The sequence below is a fragment of the Oncorhynchus clarkii genome, chromosome 12, assembly GCF_045791955.1.
Source record: "Oncorhynchus clarkii lewisi isolate Uvic-CL-2024 chromosome 12, UVic_Ocla_1.0, whole genome shotgun sequence".
Classification (NCBI taxonomy): Eukaryota; Metazoa; Chordata; class Actinopteri; order Salmoniformes; family Salmonidae; genus Oncorhynchus; species Oncorhynchus clarkii.
Window position 1 is genome coordinate 50996907 of NC_092158.1, and position 25674 is coordinate 51022580.

A 25674-nucleotide genomic window follows, 5' to 3' on the forward strand; every position below is an offset into this window, starting at 1 on the left:
GCCAATCATGGAACAATGCCCTTCTTGGGGGAAAACACAATGCAGGGCTCCATAATCAGAGAGATTGTGTTTGTGTGAGTGGATGAGATGTTGTAATGTCAGAAATTATTAATAATCCTAAATACAGTTGTGGATGTAAACTTCCAACTTCATTTAAACTCAGTTTTTCACAATTCCTGACATTTAACCAGAGTAGAAATTCCCTGTCGTAGGTCAGTTAGGATCACCAATTTATTTTAAGAATTTGAAATGTCAGAATAATAGTAGAGAGAATGATTTATTTATTTTATTTATTTCATCACATTCCCAGTGGGTCAGAAGTTTACATTCACTCAATTAGTATTTGGTAGCATTGCCTTTAAATTGTTTAACTTGGGTCAAAATATTTTTTTTTACCTTTATTTAACTAGGCAAGTCAGTTAAGAACAAATTCTTATTTTCAATGACAGCCTAGGACCTTCCGGTTACTAGTCCAACGCTCTAACCACTAGGCTACCCTGTTTCGGGTAGCCTTCCACAAGCTTCCCACAATAAGTTGGGTGAATTTTGGCCCATTCCTCCTGACAGAGCTGGTGTAACTGAGTCAGGTTTGTAGGCCTCCTTGCTCGCACACGCTTTTTCAGTTCTGCCCACAAATTGTCTATGGGATTGAGGTCAGGGCTTTGTGATGGCCACTCCAAAGCCTTGACTGTGTTGTCCTTAAGCCATTTTGCCACAACTTTGGAAGAATGCTTGGGGTCATTGTCCATTTGGAAGACTCATTTGCGACCAAGCTTCAACTTCCTGACTAATGTCTTGATGTTGCTTCAATATATCCACATAATTTTCCATCCTCATGTTGCCATCTATTTTGTGAAGTGTACCAGTTCCTCCTGCAGCAAAGCACCCCACAACATGATGCTGCCACCTGTGCTTCATGGTTGAGATGGTGTTCTTCGGGCTTGTAAGCCTCCCCCTTTTTCCTCCAAACATAACGATGGTCATTATGGCCAAACAGTTCTATTTTTGTTTCATCAGACCAGAGGACATTTCTCAAAAAAGTACGACCTTTGCCCCCATGTGCAGTTGCAAACCATAGTCTGGCATTTTTATGGCATTTTTGGAGCAGTGGCTTCTCCCTTGCTGAGCAGCCTTTCAGGTTATGTCGAAATAGGAATCGTTTTTACTGTGGATATAGATACTTTTGCACCTTTTTCCTCCAGCATCTTCACAAGGTCCTTTGCTGTTGTTCTGGGATTGATTTGTACTTTTCGCACCAAAGTACGTTAATCTCTAAGAGACAGAATGTGTCTCCTTCCTGAGTGGTATGATGGCTGCGTGGTCCCATGGTGTTTATACTTGCGTACTATTGTTTATACAGATGAACGTGGTACCTTCAGGTGTTTGGAAATTGATCCCAAGAATGAACCAGAATTGTGTAGGTATACAATTTTTTTTCTGATGTCTTAGCTGATTTCTTTTTATTTGTCCATGATGTCAAGTAAAGAGACAGAGTTTGAAGGTAGGCCTTGACATACATCCACAGGTTCTCCTCCAATTGACTCATGTCAATTAGCCTATCAGAAGCTTCTAAAGCCATGACATAATTTTCTGGAATTTTCCAAGCTGTTTAAAGGCACAGTCAACTTAGTGTATGTAAACTTCTGACCCACTGGAATTGTGAAACAGTGAATTATAAGTGAAATAATCTGTCTGTAAACAATTGTTGGAAAAATGTATTGTGTCATGCACAAAGTAGATGTCCTAAACGGCTTGCCAAAACTATAGTTTGTTAACAGGAAATTTGTGGAGTGGTTGACAAACGAGTTTATGACTCCAACCTAAGTGTATGTAAACTTCCGACTTCAACTGTACATATCATTGCCTTCTGAGAATTGTAAAGGGTTGTCTTTGTCAAACTGTAAAAACAAGAATTGTTGCTACCATTCACAGTTATTCATTATGAGGAAAGTGATTTACTAAATGACTAATTACATGCTTCATTGTTCATTGGGAGATTTAATTAGGGAACTGCAACTTCCTAGCAACATGTCTTTCAACAATGAGATATTGATCTCCCAGAATGGTCATAGACTGAATTTGATTGGCTGGTGTCATAGTTTTTTTCTTGTTGGCAAGAGATTTGAATCTCTATTCCATAAACATGAACTATATTTATACTTTCTATGGTAACGAAGTGAATCAAAAATACTGACTGATCAGTAGTTTTCAGTGTGTCTTCCCACTGACCTCCTCAGCCCTTTGTTCTGGTGTCTTGTCATCGCAAAGACAAAGCCATCGAGCAGAATGAATTTATGATAACCAATCCTGCATGTTTTCGTGGAATTGAAATGCTAATCAAAACGTTGATGATGTGGTCTGTGTGTCTTAGCCTCTGTGCAGGACTTGTCATTTTTTTATGGAAATTCAGTGTGGAGGGAACAGGAGGGAGGTGGCGGTGGTGATTGAGGACAAAGGTTATGTTTTTGTCATGGATAGTGCTCCAGCTGGGCAAAACAGACAATGCTGACACACACACACACACACAGGGAGAGAGGGAGAGGAGTAGCTTGCATGGAGGAATATAGATGACATTCAAATTAATTATGTTTCTTCTAGGTTTAATACTTAGAAGATGGCAATATCTGTTAACCTCCTGAACCATCCTTTCTGCTTACTGAAAAATATATCAGATCAGAGAAATATATTCAAAAGAAGACCATGTTTGACTCTGAAAACCTGATAAGTAAGCTCATCTGTGCTGACAACATGCTATTTGAAACTGAATATTTTACTCTTCTATGTAAATGTAATTTGCAACATTACCATATGTGTAAACAACGTGTGGTTTTCTCTGTGCAGATTAAGTATGGTTTCTAAATGTAGATTAAAGCACTCGAGGAAGAAGCAGAGGAAGGGAAGAAGACTCCAGAATACCATCATTACCATCATCTAATTTCACGGACCAGGGAAATAATATTGTGACAACGATTTGCATAGGGACAGGCATGTATATTTCCCATTGCTATTAACTCCCTAGGAGACCTCAATTGAGGTCTATGTCAAAGTAACTCTTAATTGCAATGTTTTTTTTCTTCAGGTTTTGGAGGGAACAATAGTACCATTGAGAGGTGACTGAAAATAAATGATAATTGATTTTTTTGTACTAACTTTGGTGGAAACAGAATCTATAAATTCAACGGTAAAACAAATATTTTTTTAAATAATGTACTTTTTTCCTTCTACTTTTCAGGATTTTATCTTCCAGATATCTCACTGTGAGGACATGAATAAGGAGTCTACATGGTATATAGTTGACCCTGGTAATTTCTCATTCATTTAGGATTTTGGACAAATCTTGATCAAATCTCAGACACTTATTTTAGGAATCACAGTTTTGAGATAAATACTCTTTAAAGTCATAGAGGGCTATTGCAAGAAACTACATAAGATAACATGGCCATAATGTAGTTGTCAAAAACGGATTTGTTGTCGTATTTTAGTTTAAAGGCAAAAAGGTCAGTAGTGGAACGTCAACTAGGCAACAAAATCTCAGTTTCCCCATTTGTAATTCGTATTTTAAGTGAAAAATCCCTGTCGGAACTATAACTTCCGATAACTTCGATAGGACATGAACGCAGCATTGAAACAGCCAAGTAGGTGGTACTTTCATGGTCATGTCTAGAAGGGGTACAGCTTTTGTCAAATAACGTAGAAAGTTTTTATTTTCTTAATTGAAGGTAACCCAATTCTCCTAACCTGCTGCGAAAAGTCAAATCTGACAAAAGCGGCATCCTTTCTAGTCAAGAGCGATTAACCTGCTACGAAAAGTCCAATCTTGACAGAAGCTGTATCCCATCTAGTCGAATCTGACTTTGGTATTTGTGTGGGAGTGGATCACGGCCTCGGGTGGGACAGGCGCAACTGACGTCTATATATTTCTTAGTCAGCTTCCCCCTCATCATATACTTTCAGAAATAGGAACCGGGTTACCAAGTTTGCGGAAGATTTCAAGTATTTGGGTAAATTGCGCCAATTGTTGTGCTACTGAATTACCCGAAATAACAACCAGAAATGGATGAGAAGTGTTTTACGAAGGAGATCGACCTATGGATCGAACAAGTCACCGAATGCAAACAGCTGTCGGAGAGCCAAGTAAAAACTCTGTGCGAAAAGGTATGGTATACGGAAATTAATAACTTTCCATCTCAAATTGTTTGTGTATAGTAACATTCAGGGGGCGATACATGTTGCGGAGCTTGTCTGTTAGCACCTCCTACTTGCCAAGTAGAATCAATAATCCTGTCTAGTTTCAAGAGCAGGCATTTATATTTCCATAGTTTACTGTGTAGCCTCCAGTATCTAAACTTCTCGTCAACCTTTCAGAAATAGTAACACACATGGCTTGCGCATTTATAGAACAATTCGAATGCGGCTTTTCTACGCTTACACTCGCCCAGACATCCTTAAAATGGCGCCGATTTTGTACAACACATTTTACTTCTCATTCTGCTGAGCTGTAAAACCGGTTTAGCATTTTACTGCAGCAATGTGTTTTGTTCATTTTGGAGACGCCAAACGGTTGCATTCATTCATATAAACATGCTTGTCCGGAACATCTAAATGACAAACCATAACATGTCTTGTTTAGTACTGGCCCAATTTATGTTGGAAATCCAGTCAAACCATACGAGGCCCGGTCTGACCGATATGCTGTCAAAAAAAATTGCAGCCTTCCTATCACGGCAATGTAGAATAGTCGCCTAGGCTCTATTGCCCACAATGCACTTAAATCATGCCTATCCATGTGGTAGTTGCAGTGGCTTTAGTCCTGATACCTGACAGATTTAAGACTAATCATTTTGGCTATTCAAGTTCTGAATATCAGATGCCACAGTCAGCGCATTGTCAAGTAAATTGAAATACATTTTCCAGAATTATAATTACTCCAGTCTTTACAGAAATAAATGGCCAAATTCAAAATACTTCATAAGAGAACATGACTTAGCCACAGAGGATCATTAGCTTCGTTCGAAAAAAATCTGTATGTAGTTTCAAGTCACAAGTGAGTAGGTCTATGCCTAGTTGGAAAGTCCGCCATTTGGGCAGCAGGCGTAACAATAGGCCTAAATGATTATTGGGTGGTGGCTGTCAGTGAAAAGCATCTAAAATATGTGTATAGATAATGTGTCTTGAGTATAATTTGAAATGTTGAGACAAGGGGGGGGGCTCTAGGCACATCTCTCTCAAGAAGCCGCTCAGCTGTCTCCCACCAATTCTTTAGCATCATTTTTTTCATTGTGTGAATTGTTTGCCTTTTGATTTATTTTGTATTAATTTCCCATTACATATCACCAGCAGTACATTTACTGTTAATCCCCGTCATTTGGTTACATACATTGGTTAATGCTATATTCTTTAGTTTTTAGTTCTCATTCTCGGAGTGGAAATGTTGTTTGCAGAGTTCACACTTGTGAGAAACAAGTTTTGTTTTCTTATCACTATGAGTTTTGTAAAACAAAACAAAAATATCTAATGTTTGGTGAGCTCCATGTGAGCAATGAGCATGCGTCTGGTTCATTTCGCTGTCTTGTTAATGTTGAGGGATGCCTAAAGCCTGCTACATGGATTAGGTGAATATATGTGGGTGGAGTTGTTTTTTTGGGGGGGCTGCGGACTCTTTTCGTTGTGTTATACCCAGAGAGGAAGTCCAACTTGTATCGTGTATATCCGCTTGTGGATATATTGTTGTGGGGTCATGTTGTGGGGTTGCTTTGCTGCAGGAGGGACTAGTGTACTTCACAAAATAGATGGCATCGTGAGGATGGATAAATTGAAGCAACATCTCAATCAGTCAGGAAGTTGAAGCTTGGTTGCAAATGGATCTTCCAAGTGGACAATGACCCTGAAAAAGCTTGTGTGAGCAAGGAGGCCTGCAAACCTGACTCAGTTACACCAGCTCTGTCAGGAGGAATGGGCCAAAATCCACCCAACTTTTTGTGGGACGCTTTTGGAAGGCTACCCAAAACGTTTGACGCAGGTTAAGCAATTTAAAGGCAATGCTACCAAATAAATACTAATTGAGTGTATGTAAACTTCTGACCCACTGGGAATGTGATGAAATAAATACAATCTGAAATAAATAAATATCTCAACTATTATTCTGACATTTCACATTCTTAAAATAAATTGGTGATCCTAACTGACCTAAAACAGGGCATTTTTACCTGGATTAAATGTCAGGAATTGTGAAAAACTGAGTTTAAATGTATTTGGCTAAGGTGTATGTGAACTTCCGACTTCAACTATACAGACAGCCAGCCAGCGAGCGAGCATTCGGAAAGTATTCAGACCCCTTGACTTTTTCCACGTTTTGTTACTTTCCGGCCTTATCCTAAAATGAATTAAATTGACAAAATAATCTACACACAATACCCCATAATGACAAAGCAATACCCTTTAAAAAAAAATGTTTTAACTATAATTTTAGCAAATGTATTTCAAAAATAAAACGGAAATATCACATTTAGATAAGTATTCAGACCCTTTACTCAGTACTTTGTTGAAGCGTCTTTGGCAGCCATTACAGCCTTGAGTCTTCTTGGGTATGACGCTACAAGCTGGGCACACCTGTATTTGGGGAGTTTTCCCCCACTCTTCTCTGCAGATCCTCTCAAGCTCTGTCAAGGGAGCGTCGCTGCACAGCTATCTTCAGGTCTCGCCAGAGTTGTTAGATCGTGTTCAAGTCTGGGCTCTGGCTGGGCCATTCAAGGACATTCAGAGACTTGTCCTGAAGCCACTCCTGCGTTGTCTTGGCTGTGTGCTTAGGGCTGTTGTCCTGTTTCCCTCGATCCTGACTAGTCTCCCAGTCCCTGCCACTGAAAAACATCCCCACAGCATGATGCTGCCGCCACCATGTTTCACTGTAGGGATGGTGCCGGGTTTCCTCCAGACGTGACGCTTGGCATTCAGGCCAAAGTCTTGATTTCATCAGACCAGGGAATCTTGTTTCTGATGTTCTGCCAAAAGGCACCTAAAGGAATCTCGAACTCCAAGTCGTCTGTCATGTACCTTTTTACTGAGGAGTGGCTTCCGTCCGGCCACTCTACCATAAAGGCCTGATTGGTGGAGTGCTGCAGCGATGGTTGTCCTTTTCCCATCTCCACAGAGGAACTCTGGAATTTTGACAGGGTGACCATCAGGTTCTTGGTCACCTCTCTGACCAAGGCCCTTCTCCCCCGATTGTTCAGTTTGGCTGGTGGCTAGTTCTAGGAAAAGTCTTTAGTATTTCCAAACTTCATCCATTTAAGAATGATGGAGTCCTCTATGTTCTTGGGGACCTTCAATGCTGCAGATATTGTTTGGTGTCCTTCCCTAGATCTGTGCCTCGACACAATCCATCCTCGAGGCTCCACACACAATTTCTTACGTGTTTCTGTTTTTTATTTTTAATACATCTGCAAAAATGTCATTATGGGGTATTGTGTGTAGATTGATGGATTTATTTAATTTCATCAGTTTTAGAATAAGGCTGTAACAACATAATGTGGAAAATGAGAAGGGGTCTGAATACTTTCTGACTGCACTCTAGGTTACTTATTTTGATGAGTGTTAGTGGAGTGCCACAGCACCATGGAAAGGTGTGCTGAGCATGGACAAGATACATATTTTATGCCCCTGCCTTTAGCAAAGTGGGCACTGCATATCATGGGGTGGCATCGGCATTCATCTTAATAGCACGTGCCCCTGGGTGAGAAGTTTTCTTTGTTTTTCGGGGCAGAATTATGTGGGGGTTTTGTGTGTTGTTGGAGGAGCGTCTTGGCCAGTTTAGTTGGGAAAATGCTGCCCTCTTCAATCTTCCGCTTTAGGCAGCCACCTAATCCTGCCTAATAGCCGGGTCGGCCCTGAACCGTACTCTCTAAGAACCTTTGTAAAGCACACACACATGCCTCATCCATCCTAAATTGGAGAACGTTTATGGGACGGGGACAGAATTGGGTCCCTTTATCACATCATCAGTACACCACCAACGGTCTGAGCAAGGATTTAACCTCAATCTTCCTTGATGCCCTTTTCACTAGGTTGCTTAAATACCGTCTGTTCTACAACCGTGTATCCTGTTCTTGTTTTGTCTTGTTTACAAACAGGTGATTTATTGTCCTGAGATGCCTTAGAGGCTGGGATTACGGTACGGATGGATATGGTACTTGGCTAGAATTCCCTGTTGCCAAATTTGTAATATTAAGCTACAAGGTGTCGGCGATCACGTTCTATTTGCCTGTGGAGTTCAGTCTCAGTCAAAGTCGGGTGGTTAGAAGGAATTTACTTTAATTTGTTTAAAGTAAAGGGGTTTTGTCACTTCATCAAGTCAAACTCTTGAGTTGTAAAATGCTTAATCAGCGGTCTTACAAACTCCTGAGCACATAATCAAGCAGGTCCCTCACAGCTCCAAATTGGTAGGCCTAAGCATAATGGTAGTGGTGTGTGTGGTTTGAGAGCACACATTTGCTCAGAGATGTCTGATGCATCCATCCCCTGTGAATTTTGGTAATGTGTTCAGCAGAATGCGCAACGAGTGTAAAAATAGCCATAGATGTGAATGATTCTGAGTTGCATCACCACCACATTGTGGCTGGGCTCTGTGACTCCAATATAACACTGGTGGAATAGCCTGTCTTGGGATACAAATTAAAGAATGGGCGAGAGGGAGAAAAGCAAGCTGTTACATCACAGCAACCCACTCAAAACACATTGAAAAGCTGTTGTTTTCTTGTATTTAAAACATTTTCTTACACCAGGAGACTTCAGTGTTACGATCCCAGAGAAGCAGGAGCTCTGAAACAACAAAACGTCACATGCAAACCAGACTCAAAGACTTTCAGGTAGACTCTTGCTTGTGTATTACTCAGAGCGGTTAACAAGAGAATCAAACTCGGATCACTGGATTCTGAATGACTGATTGCCCCCGTGTGATGGTTAATGTGTTTTTGTGCTGAGAACATTGTGTTGTGAGTGATGACAGTGATGACCTTTTGACACCTTGGAAGGTTAAAGGTAGAGTCAGTTGGTTAAATGCGATCTACTGGTGCAAAGATGGTGACATCCACCATGATGTTGAGTAGTTTGTTTTCACAGTCAACAATCTAGCCCAAAGGTTTCTAGCTAACGCTGAACAAGCAGTCCTGTAGTAGATGCGGTTATGAGGGGTGGAGCAATTTATGTAACCTGCTAAGTCATCCATTCAATAAACACGTGAGTATATAAAACATTATAAACATCTACTCTTTCCATGACGTAGACTGACCAGAAATGTACCCTACATTTCCTTTTCAGCACTGAGCAAATTTCAGATCTGCTGAGCGTGAACTTGAACGTTGTGAAACTTCCAGCGGGCATTTACTGTGAACACTGAGGCTGTACCCGCTTTAAGTTCGTTTTAAGTGGCCAAGTAGGCTACTGTGACTGTTTTGATCATAAAGTAGGTCTACCAGAGTGGCCTACCATCAAAACATGGAAATAGCATTTTAACACGGAAATAGCTTTTCTGTCATTCATCCTACAGTTACAGCCAATGTGTGGTGTTCAATGTAGGCCTACATTCCATGAAACTTTAACATGCTTGACATTAACCTGTTTATCCGACTGAAAATGGTTTGATGCAAGAAACCACTTTACAAAATAAAATGCATTATAATTATTCCCATACCATTATTACAGAGACTCAGACATATTATGCTACCCTCTGCCTATTGGCTATTTAGCCTGTCTCAAAATACAACACTGCCCCTTTAGGACAAAGAAATGCTATTTACTACACTCACTTTTCAAAGATGTCTAGAAATGTACACAATTGCAACTTTTGAAGGGACATTTTTATAGTGTTAACAATAAACTCTAGAACAGTGGTCAACCTTTTTCAAGTCGATCACTTTCTGAGTCGGTGCAAGCTGACATCTACCGCTCAGATTGATTTCATTTTTTAACATGACTCAAAGAGATGTAAGCCTATGCAACATTAACACATTTTTAAATGTGTTAATGCAAATAACTGTCGGTCTCACGGTAATTGACTGTTAATTAACAAACATATTTAGCATCTGCTGGCTTCCACACAGCCTATACAAGCCACTCAAAAAATGTCTCTAATAATAAATCCATGTAATATAGCCTACACCGCCACAATAAATCCATTATTTATTTTAGACATGTCTAAAGAAGCATGATATGAAGAAAATGTAGTCTATTCAGAAGGAAAGAATAGCATACTGAGTTGTCCTGATGTGGCTATGCCAAATGGCTGTGGGCTACACTAGTTTATTTAGCAGACAAGATTTGCTTATCATTTCGTGGCATTGTTTTATATTATTTTATAGTATGAAGAGTACAATTGAACAACGCTGAATAAAATATTCATATTTTATCAACTATTTAAGGAAGTGCGCACGTGGCTATTCTGTGAGTGGTTAACAAATAAATGGTTATTCCTATACGCTTAATTTAGTTATTAATGTAACTTTGGTTGTTGTACAAAAGTTTGCCTATATGTTTTGATTTTTAATACATTGTTAGGCTGCATGATGAGACTGATTTTGAAAAAAGTAGCTTGAAGGGCATGAGCTCTGCTTTGTTTTTGGGCAGATTGTACACACTCATAGTCTCATTCACAATTTGACAAGCATGTGATAATGCCTCGAATTTCAAGGTGGCATTTCCTTTGTGGCTGTAAATCACCCTAAAAAAATCTGTGCCTATTGTGCCCTTCTCCCTGAGTGCTGTGCAATCTGAAGCATCCCACTCAGATACTGCGCGCGTCCTTATCCAATTCCGAGGTGCATATTGAAGATATTGGAAGAACTGTCTACATTTACTTTTCGTCAGTCAACAAGATGAGTAGGCCTAACGAACAGCAAAAGCACTAGCCAATGTCAATATACTATTCCCCATAGTATAAAAGTCGACCTTTTCTGTGCGAGAAATAAATATTCCAAACAGTTGTGGGATTTTTAGTAGAGGCCATCACTCTGTTTTCTCACGCAATTGCATAGCCTATAGAAATCTTGTGCAACTTGAGCTCATGGGATCTCATGAAGTGTTTGATTAGATTTTCGATTACATTTGCATTGATGTCAGAGTGATTTAGAGAGACAATGGAGTGCTGAGTATCAGGAAGTTAGTAAGTTAGGTAGGCTCCTAATGACCATCAGCTGCATCAGAGCTTGGAGAAGCCTAATGACTGACTAAATGGTCATGTGGAATTTGACTGCCTCCATGGCTCGTGACCGCCGGTTTGGCGGTAATATGGTCACCGCAACAGCCTTATATAGGCCCAATACATGACCGCATTTTGGCTTTGCTTGAATTGACCTGCCAATGCATTGTTCGGGCCATTTTAAACATTTGAGGTAGTCTATATGATCACACCGGTAATCCGTTGTTGTATTGCTTGTGAGGCACAGCTGAGTGAGCATAAATTTAAATAATTTGATTTTGTTTTTATTTTCCTGGACTGATGGTACCTGCATCTGATTGCTGCTTTCTCCCTCTGCTGAGAATGACAGACTGAGGGTCAGCCTCTCAATAAGGTGTCCCTTAAGTTTGGTAAATTCAGTGTGTATATAGGCATACCTAGATCAGTTGGTTCAGGTTACTGATTTAAGAGGATCTATATTCTAGGATGTGTTAACTCGGGTGCATATCATTTTTACCGAGGTTCTGAGTCCCACTAATCTCTCGTAAACCCATGTATCTGACCAAATCACGCAAGATTTTACTTCTGGGTTAACCAAGATTAGAGTCCCATTGACCTAAAAAAAAATTCCCAGTCTTGGCCCTATCTTACTCTCTTCAATTCCCACTCAAATTCATTCGGAAAAATATCAGATTTGTTTAATACGCATCTAGAATTTGCCTTTTGGCCGAACGATTGAATGGCTTTATAGAAACCCCAGCCAGCAGTTAATTGAAAAGCCTGATACGGCATAGTTGTGAAGGCACGTGGAGCCGGCTTGTTTTGTGGGCAATTAGGTCAACATTAACCATAGTCCTCTTTCGCCCTGGCCTGGTCATTCTGTTTCTCCTTGGCGTCCCTCTGCCGGTGTGGCTCTCTCCCCCTCGGGGTGCTGCCTGGAGCTGAGATCAAAAGTTATTTCTCTCATCTTGACCCACAGGCACAAACCCAGTGTGCACATACTCCTGCTCTACTCTCAACATGGTATTTATGCTCTAAAAGCTCCTTACAATCACTTAAACCCTTAGTAGTACTGCCAACATTTATCATCCCAGCAGCACACCTCAAGGAGCATCTTGAGACAACATATAGCCTTGCATGCAATCACTCATTCATTAGAGAACAGTAATGGACTGTTTTCCTCTAACACCACCGGCTTTGCGCCCAGCAGGCAGCACTGTTCTTAGAGCTGCCTTACACAGTCCAATGGTTTCTAGGAACTGCTTTGGCATTCAACTAGCTTGCCAAATGTCATTCGTCTATTTATGTCTTGGGAAGATGACTGTTGGGAAGATGACAGTTGGGAAGAGAGGGGACTGGAACGTAATGCAATGTAGCCCACAACACAGCCTTATGATGTTTGTTTTATGTTTTGTCCAGGCAAAGGAGATTCTGACCAAGGAGTCCAATGTGCAGGAGGTCCGATGTCCAGTCACAGTGTGTGGAGATGTCCACGGCCAGTTCCACGACCTAATGGAGCTCTTCAGAATCGGAGGGAAGTCTCCAGACACAAACTACCTGTTCATGGGAGACTACGTGGACCGAGGCTACTACTCTGTAGAAACCGTCACGCTACTTGTAGCACTTAAGGCAAGTTGTTGTAGTTGTACACCGGGGACCAGTTTTCCGGACACAGATGAAGTCTAGTCCTGGAATTAAAAAGCAAACTCAATGAAGAATCTCCAAATGTTTTTCACTTCAGGACTAGGCTTCATCTGTGTCAGGGAAACCGCCCCTGAAAGTTTTTTGAATTACCTTTCACTTTTTAACTTGACTAATGAGAGAGCTGAATGGGGTCTCTCCTGGTTTTAGGCCCTTCCTTTTTGTTAAGGTTGAGATGTTTCACAACATTGTCAACAAGTGCCTATGGAACGGTGTGTGTGTGTGTGTACACGGGGGGAGCCTTGTGATGCAATGTAATGCTGAGAGAGACTCATTTACAGAATGCCCTCGTCTCCATTGAACAGTGCTGTTTTGTAATTCCCTGTATTTTTAACATTTGATCACAGGTTCGGTACCGTGAACGCATCACAATCCTTCGGGGGAACCACGAAAGCAGACAGATCACACAAGTGTACGGCTTCTATGACGAGTGCCTAAGGAAGTACGGCAATGCAAACGTATGGAAATACTTCACAGACCTCTTCGATTACCTTCCCCTCACTGCCTTGGTAGATACTCAGGTAAGAAGTTTTGCATTTTTATTTGATATGTAGTTGAATCTTCTATGGTGCAATTCCACAGTAATGGAATTACACTGAGACTAAAATGGTTATTTGTAAAATGTATGACAAACAATTGCTTTCAAAGTTTAACAAACCATACAACTATATGCATAAGGAGTCGTTTGAACATGTTACACAAATTTCACAAAAACTAAAATTATTTACTGGAAGAACTGTGAAGATACAAAGTTTAGTAACAGAATTACGGTATAATCTCTAAAAAAAATATATATAAGATTATGCGACCACATTTGCCAAGAACTGTTAAATATCTACTCCGAATTAAGATTTAAAGATGTCTACAGAAAGAATGATATCAGCTATGGTATGACACCATGAGTTTGAAACTACAGTAAGTGAAATGGATTTACATCACGGGTCCCTGTTCTGTACTACACAGAAATGCATAGCATAATTGTGGATAGGAATGTCATTCGCTTCATGATGTATACTAAATAGGTACACAAAGATATGCAATATCATCCTTTGCATATATGGGCAGGGCTCTATAGTATGACAACTTTTGCTGTGTGACCAGGAGTTTTATTTTGACTGAAAAAAGCTCTCCCAGAATTGTTTTAATGATAACGTTTCTCTGTACGGTTGCTTCCGAGGGCTGCAGATTTGTTAGCGTCATGGTTGCACCATAACTACCGCGAACACCGTTTGCTTCTTGCCCAACCACGTCAAAAGACCTGACCCATATTACCAGCGCAACATTTTTTATCTTCCTAAAACGGATCTCCGGGACTGTATTTTACGTTCATAAACCATGTCGTGCACTGTTCTAAAACTACTCGCGTGTCGACGTCGATAACCATTCGTTTACACTTAGTCCATTACCTCGTTGGTATCCAAACATATCCAAAAATGTGAAGGCAGTGAAAGAAAGGGATGGCTCTCTTGCTGGTCATTTTTAAAGACACAGTACCATTTTCAATGTAATCCATTCTCAATAGGAAAATAGTGCTTATACAAAATGTAAAATCTAATATTCCACAAGTGACTTTGTAATTTCAATGACAGGTATTCCTAAAATTTTATAGTAGACACTAATATACTGAATTGTAATTGGATGCATTTTACCGCCATATCCTACTGTGCTAGGATTGGTTAAGACCACCACCCAAATGGTTAGGTCATGGTCAGTTTGATCCTGGTTGGCGATACGTGAACGTGCCAGTTATAGCTAGCTAATAAAGAGCTACGTTAAGAAATATATCCTGTAGGGCTGCATTTCATTATTTTGTACAAAGTGTGCAAAACAAGACATGGTGTCAGAGTAAAAGGTCTTACAAGATGGATTTTTCTGGAGTTCCTTCACCTCGAATGGACTGGGAGTCTACAAACTTACCCGATGCATGGCGTAAGTACAAACAGCATGTGGAGCTAATGTTCACGGGTCCTCTGAAGGAAAGAGAAGAGGAAAAATGCAGCTACCTGCTCCTCTGGATTGGTGAAAAGGGGAGAGATATTTACAACACATGGACACTTACCGAGGCTGAATCAAAGGTACTGAAAACATACTACGATCGTTTTGAAGCATATGTTGCGCCGAAGACCAATACGATTTTCGCTATGTACAAATTCCATGAGAAAGTACAGGGAGCTAGCGAGTCTTTTGAACAGTTTGTGACAGAGCTGCGTCTGCTTGTGAAAGACTGTGATTATGCAAACAAGGATGAGATGGTCAGGGACCGTATTGTATTTGGAATACACTCACCGCGAGTGAGAAACTTTTGAATGTTGGGTCTGCGGTGACGCTGGACAAAGCTATCGACATAGCCAGATCTCACGAGCGAGCACAGGCTCAGATGAAAACCATTTTGCGCGGCAGCACGAGAACAAGCAGTGCACGCAGTCAGGGTCAGGCAGGCATCAAAGCACACCTCCGGTGCCCAGAGAGCGTGTTTTAGAACGGAGAGAGACACAACTCCAAAACAGAGCGACAGACTCAAAACGCCCCAAAATATGTGGATATTGTGTATACAAAGTGCATGGCGAACAAGGAAATTGCCCAGCTAAAGACAAACCGTGTACTAAATGTGGAAAATGGAATCACTTTGCAAAGGTGTGCAGAGCTTACCGTGGAAAAACAGTACACACAGTGAGTGAAGATGAAATGTCAAACGCTGATGAACTGTTTATTGATTCAGTGACACAGAAAAGTCAAATATAAGAGACCGAGCAAGCCTTTGCTAACATTGAGATCGGAACACAAGGCACAGAGCTAAAGTTCAAACTAGACACTGGTGCACAAGTAAACATTATTCCTCTGAATAAGTACCACCGCTTGACTGAGTGCGAGCTACAACGCAGACTGACTAGTTATGGTGGTGAACAGCTCCCAGTAAAAGGCACATTCACTTTCAAATGCAAATACAAGGAAAGTGACATGTTGGACTTTTATGTTGTTGACACTAGAGCACCTGCAGTGCTAGGTCTTAAAGCATGTTTAGACATGGACCTCATCAAGCTAGTTTTATCAGTGACAGCACCAGTAAACAGACAATTTACTGGAGGAGTTTGCTGATGTTTTTACAGGAATAGGATTATTCCCAGGAGAATGTACCATTTCACCTTGATCCAGATGCAACCCCTGTGGTCTAACCACTGAGAAAGATTCCCCTTGCTCTTCGTGCCCGTCTGAAGCAAGAGTTGGAGAGCATGGAGCAATCTGACATAGTCACCAAGGTTACAGAACCGACTGACTGGGTAAACGCGTTAGTAGTGGTGGAGAAACCACAGGCAAGCTCCGAGTATGTCTCGACCCAAGAGACTTGAACAAGGCTATCAAACGCCCCCATTACCCTTAACCGACGCTAGATGGCATCACACACAAGCTAGCAGGAGCACACTACTTCAGTGTCATGGACGCTAGATCAGGCTACTGGACTATCAAGCTCACAGAAGTCCTCTAAGTTCACAACATTCAACACACCGTTTAGACGCTACAGGTTCCATCACCTGCCTTTTGGGATTATCTCAGCCCAAGATGAGTTTCAGCGAAAGATCGACGTGTACGAAGGACTCGACGGAGTTGTGGCAATTGTGGACGACATCCTTGTCTATGGTCGAACCAAAGAGGAGCACGGCCGAAACCTCCCTTCGATGCTGCAAAGGTCCCGCAAGAGTGGAGTCCGGCTCAACCCCGAGAAGAGCACAGATGGCGCTACAGAGGTCAGCTACTTCGGACATCTTCTCACAGCGACTGGAATCGAGCCAGATCCACAGAATATCTTAGTCATAAAAGAAATGGAGCCACCAAGGAACCATGCAGAGCTGGAAACAGTGCTTGGCATGGTCAACTACTTAGCCAAGTTCGCACCCAGCCTCTCCAGTGCTAATGCACCCCTGCGTCAACTGCTAAAGCAGTCCAGTGAGTTTCTCTGGGACAAGCAACACGACGTTGCTTTCCAGAATGTGAAAGACTTGATCATGAGAGAACCAGGACCAATCCTTGCCTACTACGACTCCGACAAAGAGCTCAGACTCCAAATGGACGCGTCGAAGTATGGACTAGGTGCAGTGCTACTGCAAGAAGGAAAGCCCATCGGCTACGCTTCCAAATCTCTTAGACTGTGAAATCAACTACGCTCAAATCGAAAAAGAGCTCTACGCCATTCTGTTCGAATGTAAACGTTTCCATCAGTACGTATATGGACGACAAGTCATTGTGGAATCCGACCACAAGCCCCTTGAGTCAATTATGAGGAAACCACTAGCCACAGCCCCGCCAATGCTACAGAGAATGATCCTTCAACTACAAAAATACGACTTCACAATCACTCACCGTCCAGGCAAAGACATCCCTGTCGCAGACACATTCTCCAGGAAGTGTCTTACCTATAAGGACAGCAGCCTCAGTGAAGGCATGGACATGCAAGTGCACACTGTGTACAGCAACTTACCAGTTAGTGACACAAAACCGAAGGCGATCCAAGCAGAAACAGAAAAGGACTCGCAACTCGCACAGCTGAGGAAAGTCATACAGGATGGATGGCCTGAGGAGAGGAGAAAATGCCCTCACAGCGTCTCAGAATTCTGGAACTATCACAGATCAACGGAATAATTTTCAAAGGAGAGAAAGTAATCATTCCTACCAGTCTCGGAGAAGAGATTTTGACAAAGATCCATGCTGGACACATGGGCATGGAAAAGTGCAAACAGAGAGCACGGGACATTTTGTTTTGGCCCGGAATGTGCAAACAAATAGAGGACATGGTTGGTAAATGCGCCATATGTCTTGAACGACGCCCCTGAAACACTAAAGAGCCAATGTTATCTCACTGTATCACAGACCGACCCTGGCAGGTCGTGGCAACCGATCTGTTCACCTGGAACAACGAGGACTACATCGTAACAGTGGACTACTACAGCAGATACTTCGAACTCGACAAGCTTCACAGCACCACATCTGCAGCTGTGATACACAAGCTGAAAGCAGCCTTTGCCAGGCATGGCATTATAGAGACTTTAATTTCTGACAATGGGCCCTGTTACAAATCACATGAGTTTGAATCCTTCACAAAAGCATGGGAGTTTACACATGTCACCACAAGCCCACATTACCCTCAATTACCCACAAGCCCACATATGCCTTGCTGAAAAATGTGTGCAGATTGCTAAATCACTCATGGACAAAGCAAAAGCAGACAAGAGAGACTCCTACCTTAGTCTCCTTGAATACCGCAACACTCCAGTTGACAACTTCAAATCACCAGCCCAGATGTTGATGAGCCGCAGACTTCGCTCAATCCTTCCCAGCACCAACCAGCAGCTGCAACCTGAGGTCGTCAGCTACAAGGTAATGCATGGAAACCGCGCACAGAGACAAGAACAACAAAAGCGATACTACGACAGGTCAGCTAGACCACTGCCACCACTGATCGACGGAGAGTCAGTTAGAATCCAGGAGAATGGCCTCTGGAAGCCAGCAGTCGTCATCCAGCCAGCCGACACTGAACGTTCATATCACGTCCGCACCGCAGAAGGAGCGGTGTACCGCCGCAATCGTCATCAACTACTGAACACAAAAGAACAACACACAGATGATGAACTGTTCCCCTGAAAGAGAATGTGATGGACTAAACACACACACAGCACAACATACACCAACCATACTTACCTGCAACACCACAAGAGCTGTTGACTGACACAGAAGCATGCTCAGCATCATATCGCACAAGGTCAGGAAGAGAGGTCAAGCCCAGAGCTGTCCTAGACCTGTGACATGTCAAAGGGTGTAGGCGGATCGCTGCCCTAAAAGAGTTCCAGACTGTAAATTTGTTATTGAAAGTTCACTTGAAATGCTTTGGTATTGTATTTGTTTGAATTGTTAAGATATTTCTACAATGAAAGCTGAGTTGCTGAGAATCCCTTGTTTGAAAAGTAACATTGTTTCAGAGTCTGATTCAGTTGGTATAGTATGCAATATGAATGGTTACTTACCTTGAGTTCAAACTACAGAGCATGTATTAAAAAGAAACGCTTAGAATATGTAAACAATTTTTCTTTTGATTTAAAAGAAGGGGGGGGGGGTGTAATATTAATGTGTAAACATACTGAATTGTAATTGGATGCATTTTTACCTCCATATCATACTGTGCTATGATTGTTTAAGACCACCCAAATGGTTAGGTCATGGTCAGTTTGATCCTGGTTGGCAATACGTGAACATGCCAGTTATAGCTAGTTAATAAAGAGCTACGTTAAGAAATATCCTGTAGTACTGCGTTTTATTATTTTGTACAAAGTGTGCAAAATAAGACAGACACATGTATTTACAGTGTTACATATTAGTTTCTAGGCCACAACATGTGCTTCAAAAGTGGCTAGAATTCATATAGGCCCAGTAGAAGCTTTATCTCAATTTAAAAAAATGTATATATATTTTTTTGGTGCTCCTAAATTTCATGTGGTACTCCTAATTATCAATGTTACCAATGAAAAATATAAATGTAGATCCCTGTATATGGTTATTATTTTACACACTCGCTATTATTCTAATGAGCTCCGCCCCCGAACAAGACCAAATTTGGTTGGTCCAGAACAAATCTGAACCAATCATAGATGTCTGTATTTTACAAGTTTGAGCAGCACAGTAGAGTACCAGTATAGTACAGTACATTTTACTGTGCTCTACTGTACTGAACTATACTGTGCTCTTAATTTTTTTATATATTTTTTTACTGTGCTTCACTGTACTGTGCTGTCCAAACTTGTGAAACCTAGACGTCTATGATTGGTGACGCCGGGCCAAATCTGAACCAATCATGGACGCCTTTGTTTGGGCCAAATCAAGGCCGTACCGGGCCAAAACAAATGATGTCTGTGGACATTGAAATCCCATCCGTGGACACAGGTTAGGGATGGGCATTTTACATTTTTGTACAGTGAGTACTTGCGTGATTTTCTTTTGATTACTCAAATGAAAAAAGTAATAATTTAGAACACAAGGGGAGAAATATGTGCACATTTAGAACTATGCCAGCATAATGCGACAATGCCTAATTTATCATAGCCATTACAGATAATAATTGCTAAATTGCGCCAAATATATTGACTTAACAAAACATTGAAGGACACCTTCCTAATATTGAGTTGCAACACCACTTTTGCCCTCAGAACAGCCTCAATTCTTCGGGGCATGGACTCTACAAGATGTTAAAAGCGTTCCACAGGGATGCTGGCCCATGTTGACTCCAATGTTACCCACAGTTGTCAAGTTGGCTGGAAGTCCTTTTGGTGGAGGACCATTCTTGATACACGAGAAACTGTTCAGCATGAATTTCAGCAGCGTAGCAGTTCTTGACACAAACTGGTGCACCTGGCACTGACAATACCCCGTTCATAGGCACTTCAATATTGTATCTTGCCCATTGAACCTTTGAATGGCACACATACACAATCTCAAATGTCTCAAGGCTTTAAAATCCTTCTTTAATCTGTCTCCTCCCCTTCATCTACACTTATTTGAAGTGGATTTAACAAGCGACCTCAATAAGGGATCATAGCTTTCATCTGGATTCACCTGGTCAGTCTGTCATGGAAAGAGCAGGTGTTCCTAATGTTTTGTACACTCAGTGTATATTCAGTCAATAAAAAAGCAACTGCCTTTTTATGAATTTATTGAAACTGGAATATCACCTTGATTATATTGTGAAATACAGTCTTCAAAAAGGCAGTAACCTCAGCAGTGATACTTGCTTGTAGAAGCCTATGGCTGTGCAATGGCATAACCTTGCTTTGTAAATATGTGTTTATTAGTTGTCAGGGGTATTCAACATTGTTTTGATGTATTTCTAATACCTTTTTTCAGACTTTCTGGTAGATGTTTTCAAAGACCCGTTTTATATCATTTGAACCAGAAATCAAAGCCATTACATTTTTCAACCATTTTTGATCTAAAAAAAAAAATGTATCTGCTTGCATTTCTCAAAGATGTAGACCCTTAGCTTTCATTTGACACCCAGTTTGATATGCTCCTATGAACACGCTGGTGCTCATGGATCCTTTTACATGGAAATGATCTGTGCTTTACCTGCTGCTGTAAATACATGTTCACTCATGTCTTATGTCAAAACCAATATTGAAATTCAAGTAACATTTCTGTTTTCTTTCCCTTCTAAGATATTCTGTCTTCACGGGGGCCTGTCACCGTCCATAGACACGTTGGATCACATTCGAGCGCTGGACCGATTGCAGGAAGTTCCACATGAGGTACATGGCTCAACAACCCTGCTTCTGAGCATGCTCTGCTGTCTCATTGGTGCTAGGCAGATGGCTTGTAGACACAGGTCTAGGGTCAGTTTATTTGCCCCTAACCTCAACTATTAGGTGGAAAAACACAAAAGCTTATTGAGGCAACTTTCCATCCTACTCATCATATTGGATCCTTATCTTTATCTGTATCTTTATTACTTCTTACATGCATCTCCTCCTCTCCAGGGCCCCATGTGTGACCTGCTGTGGTCAGACCCAGATGACCGTGGGGGCTGGGGCATCTCCCCCAGGGGGGCTGGCTACACCTTTGGCCAGGACATATCTGAGACATTCAACCATGCCAACCGTCTTACTCTGGTGTCCAGAGCTCATCAGCTGGTTATGGAGGTAAGCTGTCTGTCGCAGATTCTCCATGCTTGAAATCTCAGAAGGTGACCATGGTGAAGTGTATGAGTGTGAAACCATTTTGGAATGCATTACATGTTAGCCCCCTCATTCAGGTTGTTGAATATGTCAAATGTTGCGTCTGTATGCATGTCTCAGGTTTCTGCATTTACTACTAATTCGCTGCTCTCCTGTTTTCTTCCACAGGGTTACAACTGGTGCCACGAGCGAAACGTGGTGACAATATTCAGTGCACCAAATTACTGTTACCGTTGTGGTAACCAGGCAGCTATCATGGAACTCGACGACACCCTGAAATACTCCTTGTAAGCATATTGATTACCATTCCATACATGACCAACCCTAAGAAGTGTTTCCTCCTCAGTTTGGTGAACTACCGTCAAGGGACTCTTATTTCTGGAGGATAATGAATTAAGTAAAATGTTATTTGTCACATGCTTCGTAAACAACAGGTGTAGACTAACAGTAAAACGCTTACTGGGGCGGCAGGTAGCCTAGTGGTTAGAGCGTTGGACGAGTAACCAAAATGTTGCAAGAACGGATCCCCGAGCTGACAAGGTGAAAATCTGTCGTTCGGGCACTGAACAAGGTAGTTAAACCCATTGTTCCTAGGCCGTCATTGAAAATAAACATTTGTTCTTAACTGACTTGCGTAGTTAAATAAAGGTAAAATAAAAACATTTAATAAAACAGGCACTTCCCAACAATGCAGGGAGAAATAGACAAGTAAAACACGTAGTAATAAATACACATTGAGTAGTGAGTGAGAACTGTATATGTAATGATGTTCCATCAACTCTGAACAGGATTGTTGATGAAAAACAAGATGTGTGATATTTGTTTTTCTTTTCCAGCCTGCAGTTTGACCCGGCGCCTCGTAGAGGGGAACCTCATGTCACCCGTCGCACCCCAGACTACTTCCTGTAAAACCTCACCCCTTGTACTGTCTAATTTTGCCATGATTTATGAAAGTACCTTTAGCGTCCAACACCATGTGAGGGGGGGGGAACACGGCAAAACATCAATGTACATAATTGTATTCACACAAAATGCTATTTAAACATTCAGAAAATATGTGTACATGGACCAAAAGGTGTGTGCCATATATTCATTATGAAATGCTGAAGAGTATAATGTCCAAGATCACAACCCCAATTCCTTACTCCACTAGCTCTACTCGGTCTTAAATCTCAAGGTGAGCGCGGCTACCAAGTTTTGTAAATTGAAAAGTATTCAATCCAATGTACCATGGCTTATTTTGTGAGTCCCCACATTTTCAGATGTAAAAAAACAACACTGTTTGCACTTTTTTTTTTTTACATTCTAAGAACATTTAAACGTAAGTCAGAAGTTGGCTGTTTCATTCTACAGAATGTTTTATTTTAGATTCTGTCAGCAGCTTTTTGATGGGTTATTCTCTCCGGTACACATTTGAGGACAAACTTGCTTAAACAGACACCCATTCAATTGTGTATGGCAGACCGATTGAAAAATACCATTGTGAAAATGGTCACACACACTACTCACTCATGATTATCTAGTTTCTGTATTGAAGGATCCAGTTCAATAATAAAGTTGCTCCTTGATTTGTGCGATGTGTTGGTTTATTCACTTGACTTTGCGTCATCTGACACTACTGATGGACTTTTAACCAAGGCTTATGATTATGTACATTGCCTTCTGAAAGTATTCAGACCCCTTGACTTTTTCCACATTTTGTTACATCCTTATTCTAAAATTAAACACTATCCCATAATGAGAAAGCAAAAATGGGGAGAACATTTTTTCAAATAATGAAATACGTATATGTAATAAGTATTCAGACCCTCAATTCAGCTCAGGTGCATCCTGTTTCCACTGATCATCCTTGAGAGGTTTCTTGATTGTAGTCCACCTGTGGTAAATTCAATTGACTGGACATGATATGGAAAGGCTCACACATGTCTGTATAAGGTGCCACGGTTGACAGTGCATGTCAGAGCAAAAACCAAGCCATGAGGTTGAAGAAATTGTCCGTCGAGTGCTGAGACCCCACATTGGCAAAAAAAAAAATAATAATACTGTTTTTGCTTTGTCATTATTGGGTATTGTGTGTAGATTGAGGGGGGAGGGGGGGAACACAGAATAAATTTTACAGCAAGGCTGTAACTTAACAAAATGTGGAAAAGGTCAAGGGGTCTGAATACTTTCCAAATGCACTGTAAGTAAGTCATATGCCATGATTGATTTTGGGAGAAAGGGTGAAGAATAAAGCTTCCATGGATGCTGAATCAAATCAAATCAAATGTTTATTTGTCACATACACATGGTTAGCAGATGTTAATGCGAGTGTAGCGAAATGCTTGTGCTTCTAGTTCCGACAATGCAGTAATAACAAGTAATCTAACTAACAATTCCAAAACTACTGTCTTGTACACAGTGTGAGGGGATAAAGAATATGTACATAAGGATATATGAATGAGTGATGGTACAGAGCAGCATAGGCAAGATACAGTAGATGGTATCGAGTACAGTATGTACAAATGAGATGAGTATGTAAACAAAGTGGCATAGTTTAAAGTGGCTAGTGATACATGTATTACATAAGGATACAGTCGATGATATAGAGTACAGTATATACGTATGCATATGAGATGAATAATGTAGGGTAAGTAACATTATATAAGGTAGCATTGTTTAAAGTGGCTAGTGATATATTTACATCAATTCCCATTATTAAAGTGGCTGGAGTTGAGTCAGTGTCAGTGTGTTGGCAGCAGCCACTCAGTGTTAGTGGTGGCTGTTTAACAGTCTGATGGCCTTGAGATAGAAGCTGTTTTTCAGTCTCTCGGTCCCAGCTTTGATGCACCTGTACTGACCTCGCCTTCTGGATGATAGCGGGGTGAACAGGCAGTGGCTCGGGTGGTTGATGTCCTTGATGATCTTTATGGCCTTCCTGTGACATCGGGTGGTGTAGGTGTGCTGGAGGGCAGGTAGTTTGCCCCCGGTGATGTGTTGTGCAGACCTCACTACCCTCTGGAGAGCCTTACGGTTGAGGGCGGTGCAGTTGCCATACCAGGCGGTGATACAGCCCGCCAGGATGCTCTCGATTGTGCATCTGTAGAAGTTTGTGAGTGCTTTTGGTGACAAGCCGAATTTCTTCAGCCTCCTGAGGTTAAAGAGGCGCTGCTGCGCCTTCTTCACAATGCTGTCTGTGTGCGTGGACCAATTCAGTTTGTCTGTGATGTATATAATATGTATTTTGTGGCTACTACACTAATTCTAATTTTACATACAGTGCCTTGCGAAAGTATTTGGTCCCCTTGAACTTTGTGACCTTTTGCCACATTTCAGGCCTCAAACATAAAGATATAAAACTGTATTTTTTTGTGAAGAATCAACAACAAGTGGGACACAATCATGAAGTGGAACGACATTTATTGGATATTTCAAACTTTTTTAACAAATCAAAAACTGAAAAATTGGGCGTGCAAAATTATTCAGCCCCTTTACTTTCAGTGCAGCAAACTCTCTCCAGATGTTCAGTGAGGATCTCTGAATGATCCAATGTTGACCTAAATGACTAATGATGATAAATACAATCCACCTGTGTGTAATCAAGTCTCCGTATAGATGCACCTGCACTGTGATAGTCTCAGAGCTCCGTTAAAAGCGCAGAGAGCATCATGAAGAACAAGGAACACACCAGGCAGGTTCGAGATACTGTTTGTGAAGAAGTTTAAAGCCGGATTTGGATACAAAAAGATTTCCCAAGCTTTAAACATCCCAAGGAGCACTGTGCAAGCGATAATATTGAAATGGAAGGAGTATAAGACCACTGCAAATCTACCAAGACCTGGCCGTCCCTCTAAACTTTCAGCTCATACAAGGAGAAGACTGATCAGAGATGCAGCCAAGAGGCCCATGATCACTCTGGATGAACTGCAGAGATCTACAGCTGAGGTGGGAGACTCTGTCCATAGGACAACAATCAGTCGTATATTGCACAAATCTGGCCTTTATGGAAGAGTGGCAAGAAGAAAGCCATTTCTTAAAGATATCCATAAAAAGTGTCGTTTAAAGTTTGCCACAAGCCACCTGGGAGACACACCAAACATGTGGAAGAAGGTGCTC

The 25674-nt window shown here is 41.3% G+C and overlaps 1 protein-coding gene across 1 annotated transcript; it reads left to right on the forward strand.

The window, feature by feature from the left end:
- The first annotated feature begins 3613 nt into the window (after positions 1–3613).
- Positions 3614–23153, forward strand: LOC139420783 (serine/threonine-protein phosphatase 2A catalytic subunit alpha isoform-like). Its single transcript, XM_071171043.1, has 7 exons — positions 3614–4155; positions 12587–12796; positions 13216–13389; positions 21064–21153; positions 21382–21543; positions 21748–21866; positions 22416–23153. The coding sequence occupies exons 1-7, from the start codon at positions 4054–4056 to the stop codon at positions 22486–22488; spliced, it is 930 nt and encodes a 309-aa protein (XP_071027144.1). The 5' UTR covers positions 3614–4053; the 3' UTR covers positions 22489–23153.
- Positions 23154–25674: the final 2521 nt, after the last annotated feature.